The 5,604-nt window shown below is 41.4% G+C and overlaps 1 protein-coding gene across 1 annotated transcript; it reads left to right on the top strand.

The window, feature by feature from the left end:
• Window positions 1–4,724: 4,724 nt before the first annotated feature.
• On the top strand, window positions 4,725–5,387 carry LOC308278747 (nucleoside diphosphate kinase homolog 5-like; the record flags this gene model as incomplete). The annotated part of the gene is made up of 1 exon (XM_080718743.1): window positions 4,725–5,387. One exon carries the CDS (start codon window positions 4,725–4,727, stop codon window positions 5,385–5,387), a length of 663 nt encoding a protein of 220 aa, XP_080574869.1.
• Between the last annotated feature and the right edge of the window lie 217 nt (window positions 5,388–5,604).

Consider the following 5,604-nt stretch of genomic DNA (forward strand, 5'->3'; position numbering starts at 1 on the left):
TTCCAACATTTATAAAAAAAAAGATCTTTGATTTCAAGACTTGATAGGCCCAGGGAAAAGAGTGGCCTGAGAATAACCTAAAAGAGATGTCAATCAAGAGTACCTGCTAGAGAAGCAAATGACTCCCAAAGAGTAAAAGCCATAAAAGGCTTGGTAACTAAGTAAGAATCTAGTGATCTAAGTTAGATAAAAGGCATTCCATGTGACAGGGACATGAAGTCTGAGGTCCCTGTAGAAAAGTGAGAATGTTCCCAGGAGAGACTGTGCTCAGTATTTGTCTCATATCTCAGCGTTCAAGAGCCACATTACAACTTAGCCAACTGTGCAAGTGTGTACTCTTCCCACAGTCTTTCTCTTTCTGTGTTTGACATCAATGAGAATGAACATTTGTACAAATGGAGAAAAGATGGAAAAATACTATCCCATATACAAATAACACCTACAGGAGTCTAATCTTAAAGCAAGGTCAGAAAGAGATAACTGGTACAGTGGGTCTCATGAAGTTAGAGTCAAAATATCAACTAAGGCTGCAGTCATTTGAATTGCAGCTGGAAAATCTGCCTCAGAAGTGGTATACTCACAAGACTGGCAGGGTAGTACTGGGAGGTTTGGGGAAAACTCAAGTTCTTCCCCCAGTTGCCTCTCTGAAAGCTGCTGGAGTATCTTCATAACTTGGCAGATGACTTCCTCCAGAATGACTACAAGTAAGTCTGGTTCACATTCAAGATAAGGCATCATGTTTACCCATATCATTTCAATTTGATCACATGGAGAAGGTTTTATCTCTTAACTATAGATGAAGGAAGGCTCAGAGAAATCAAATACATTTCCCAAGGCCACAAAGCCAATAGGTGCAAGAGCTCTTTTATTTGCTGAATGATAAAGTGGAGTTTACTTTTTATAGTGCTGGGGCTTAAACCCAGGACCCTGCATATGCTAGGCAAGCACTCTACCATTGCACTACACTGCCAGCCTCTAATTCATCTTTAGCCTACCAACAACTGACCCAAAATCTTTCTTTCTTCCTTTTTTGTGATAGTAAGATTGAACCCAGGTGTATCCTATCACTGAGCTACACCTCCAGCTTTTTTAATGTTTATAAAATGCAGAGTCTCACTAAATTGCCTAAACTGACCTCAAACTTATGATCCTCTTGCCCCTGCCTCCCAAATCCCTAAGATTATACAGGCATGTGCCACCACACCTGGTATTTCTTAGCAAGATATGCCCATGTGTGAAACTAAAATGCATGTGGTTCAAAGGACCAACTGAATCATTCATGAGGCTAAGGTTCAAGCATATACAAGGATTTTAAGTTCCCTGAGTATTGCTGAGGTGCATCCTGGGTTCAGAAATGCTGCTTGTATTACTATAGGAAGTTGACTGCGGCTTGATGATATTTGCCTTGAGGGCAGTGACCCCACCTCAAGCTTCCTTATGGGAGCTACTGTGACAGCACAGTTTCTGCCTGAAGAAAGCAGGCACTCTGGAAGGATCACTAAGAGAAGGATTATGAGCAATTGCCACCCAGAGTCACAATTGCTGAGAGCTTCCAAGGGGTCTGAAGGATGCATAGGATGTGCATAGGAGATGGCCAACCTGGTCACTTTCTCCAGTGGTCAAGAGGTTCACTGGTACCCACTTGAAGCCAGTGCCTGCTGAGACAGCGGCATCTCAATCCAGTCCAGAGTAAAAATGGTGTCAAGAAATAATGTTCAGTATAGCCAAGTGTGGTGGCACACACTTGTAATCCCAGCATTCAGGAGGCTAAGACCGGAGGATTGCAGCCTCAGCTACTTAGTGAGGCCCTCCGCAACTTAGTGAGACTCGGTTTCAAAATAAAAAATAAAAAATAGGGCAGGAGGTGTAGCCCAAAGGTCAAATTCCCCTGGGTTCCACCCCCAGACCCGCAAAAAGTAATAATAATAATGCTCAGTATAAGTTTTCTCTCTCAACCCCAAGCAGGCCCTAGTTTGGAGGTGATTTAGGCCCTCTATACAACTGAATCTCTGTCATATCCAAATAATATCAGAGAGTTTCAAAATCTACGCTAACAACTGGCCCATGGGTGCTGTGTATCCACAGTGGCCATGCACACACTCTGCTGAAGCCTCTATACAAAGATGCACTTGGGACTTAGAACACAAACAGCAATGTTTCTGGCTGAAGTCTTGCTGGCCCCTTGGCTGGGAGGAGCACCGGGGCACTGGAAGTAGGCAAGTGAAGGTAAGTGGGGCAGGGGCTGGGTGGCCTACACTACCAACAGATGTAGGCTGTTACCTGCTCAAATAAAGTGTTCTTCCAGACCTCAGGCTGATATGTTCTTGCCACTTGAACAGACTATTTTATTGAGACAACTTTTATCGGCACTTTCCTTTATAGGTTTGGACACAGTGTGTTCATCCTCTCCAAAGGAACGATTATTTCAAATATAATTTTCACTTTTCAAGAATTTTTTTTCTAAGTTTGGAGATGTGAGTGCATTATAAATAAGTCAGTGACTGTGAAGAGACAAAATGTAACCTTTTACTACCATCTAGTGGAACTACTAAGCTTTACACTGAGATGCTTTTTTCTTTAAGATTCTACTACTTCACCCATCACCAGAAAACACTTCTAACAAAACCATTGAAGCATCCAGGCACATGTCCATAATCCCAGCTCAACTGTCACTTATGGGTGGCAGTTGCTTATAATCCTTCTCTCACTGATCCTCCTAAAACAGGAGGATCACAAGTTCAAGGCCACTCTGGGAAACTATATGAGACCTTGTTTCAAAAATGCCTGGGAGGAAACGCCAGAAGGACTACAGGTATAGCTCCATTCTAAAGCACATACATAACACGTGTGAGGACCTGAGTTCAATCTCCAACACAAAAAAAAGAAAAGAAAACAGCAAGGGATGTCTCTGGTACCCATCATGATGACAGTCATATCCCCTTTCATTTTCTACAATGGATCATGAAACCACATCCAGATAGTTTTAACTGAGCTTATAATAGCCACAAATAGCATAAAGTTTACATATGCATAAAATAACTGGATTATTTAAGGTTATTGGTGGAAGATGATGGAAAGAACAAAAGGAGCTATGAGAAAGCTAGTATTGCAATGTGATGACCTTTCAGACATCTCTGTCCTAATGACATGAGGTGAGCCAATGGAGAGAAAGCAGCTCCAATAATCCTCTACTATAATCAACTCTATATCTGGTTAGAATTCTAAGCTTCTATATAATGAATGTTAAAGCTACCAAAGCAAGAGAACAGTAGCCATTGATCAACATTCATACTCCCCTTCTCTCATGGAGTTAGAAGTTTTATCAGAGCAAATGGCCAAGCCCCCTACTATAGACCTTAGCCTCTTGCCCTCTAGGGAATAAACACGGCAGTGAGCTATACCTAACTGTGTGAAAGAAGGCAGAGCAAAAAGATAGCAGCCCAATACAATCCCTAGAGTTCCCATCTAGAATTTTACATGACAGAGAAATAAACAATTAGACATGTTAGAGTAGGAAGTTGGAAGCAACCAGAGACGTTCAGAGAGGAAAGATACACGGAGGCATCATCTTCACACTGGTGAAATTTGGCAAAGTTGGGACCTATGATAAGTTTACTGATCTTTGGAGAGCACCAAAACTTAAAGGACAGGAAGAGAAACTATTATAGAAGGAAGGCTCAATACAACAGTTTGAATAACAAAGGAGTTTAAAAGTCATGTGGATAGAGGAACTATCAATTATACTGAAGAGGAGAAAGCCTGAGAAAGGGCATATGAATTTGTACAACTGTGAGATGTCAGCATGACCACTTCCTCTGACCACTTGCTTTTTTAAAATCCTCCCATTGCCGGGCGTGGTGGCGCACGCTTGTAATCCCCGCGCTTGGGAGGCAGAGACAAGAGGATCACACAGGTTCGAAGCCAGCCGCACACGCTGGCTTTGGAGACCCTGTTTCCAAATAAAAAATAAATAAATAAAATAAAATCCTCCCTTGTTTTGCACAGTGTGCCCAGATCATCCTTATGTGGCTTACCAGTTCCTTCCTTATATAAATTTTACCATTCTTGAATATCTGCCACGCTTAAACATGTGAACACACCAAGAACACATTATTACTATCAATACATATTTACCATCATCATCACCATGATCCATACTTGGACACAGCCAACAAACATGGCCAGGAGAAATAAGAAGTAATCAAGTTAGAATCTCCCATACTCCTAGCCGGGCATGGTGGCGAACACTTGTAATCCCCTCGCTTGGGAGGCGGAGACAGGAGGATCGCGCTGGTTCAAAGCCAGTCCTTGCTGGCTTAAGAGACCCTCTTTCCAAATAAATATGAAAATAGGTCTGGGAGTGTAACCCTGGGATAGAAGGGTTTCCAGGAACCCCAGTACCACAAAAAAAAGAATCTCCCATACTCTTAATTCTCTTTGTAAAATTAAAATTCGATAGCCTTCATTGTCCAGAGAGGAAAATAGGGGAAAATGTAGAATTAGAAGAATTAGGAAGATGGTGACCAAGAAAAGCAGCGTTTACAGGTTCCGCTAAAACTCGATCTCTGTTGCTACAAAACCAATGCTTTTCATAGCCAGAAAACACCATCAGCAGAGAAATAAAAAATGTAAACACGCTCCTAGCAACAAGTTGTAGCAGAGGAGGGACGCACAAAGAGTTGATGCCTTGAAGAAACTCTGAAATTGTACCTGGAAAAGCCAAAATGGAAATGTCAATGTCCCCACCTCAAATATATGTAGAACAAACTCTGGCCATTATCAAGCCAGATATTGTTGACAAAGAGGAGGAGATACAAGATATTATCCTCAGATCTGGATTCACCATCGTTCAGAGAAGAAAACTACATCTCAGCCCTGAACATTGTAGTAACTTTTATGTGGAAAAGTATGGGAAAATGTTTTTTCCAAATTTAACAGCTTATATGAGTTCTGGACCACTTGTTGCCATGATACTAGCTCGACATAAAGCCATCTCTTACTGGAAAGATCTTTTGGGACCAAGTAATAGTTTAGTAGCGAAGGAGACACACCCAGACAGTCTGAGGGCAATTTATGGAACAGATGACCTAAGGAATGCACTTCATGGGAGCAACGACTTTGCTGCAGCAGAAAGAGAAATTCGTTTCATGTTTCCTAAAGTGATTGTTGAACCCATTCCAATTGGACAAGCTGCTAAGGACTATTTAAACTTATATGTAACACCAACTCTACTTAAAGGACTCACAGAGCTTTGTAAGCAAAAACCAACAGATCCTTTTATTTGGCTAGCTGACTGGCTGCTGAAAAATAATCCCAACAAACCTAAACTTTACCATCATCATCCAATTGCAGAAAAGCCTTCAGATCCTCCAAAGAACAAATCATGAACTATCTTATTGCAAAGGCCAGTGCTTCTCCTTTTTTTAAGAAACGTCATTCCTTGTTTATCTGGCATGCATGAGGATCACTAGCACTAACAAGGAAAGAAAAAGAAAGGAATAATAAACCTCATTCCTAAGGATTTAAGTAAAAAAAAAATGTAAACACAAGGGACAGAGAAAAAAAGACTAGAAGAACAACCAGAGACCAGAAAGCAAGCCCACA

The sequence above is a fragment of the Muscardinus avellanarius genome (assembly GCF_963383645.1).
Source record: "Muscardinus avellanarius genome assembly, chromosome: X".
Classification (NCBI taxonomy): Eukaryota; Metazoa; Chordata; class Mammalia; order Rodentia; family Gliridae; genus Muscardinus; species Muscardinus avellanarius.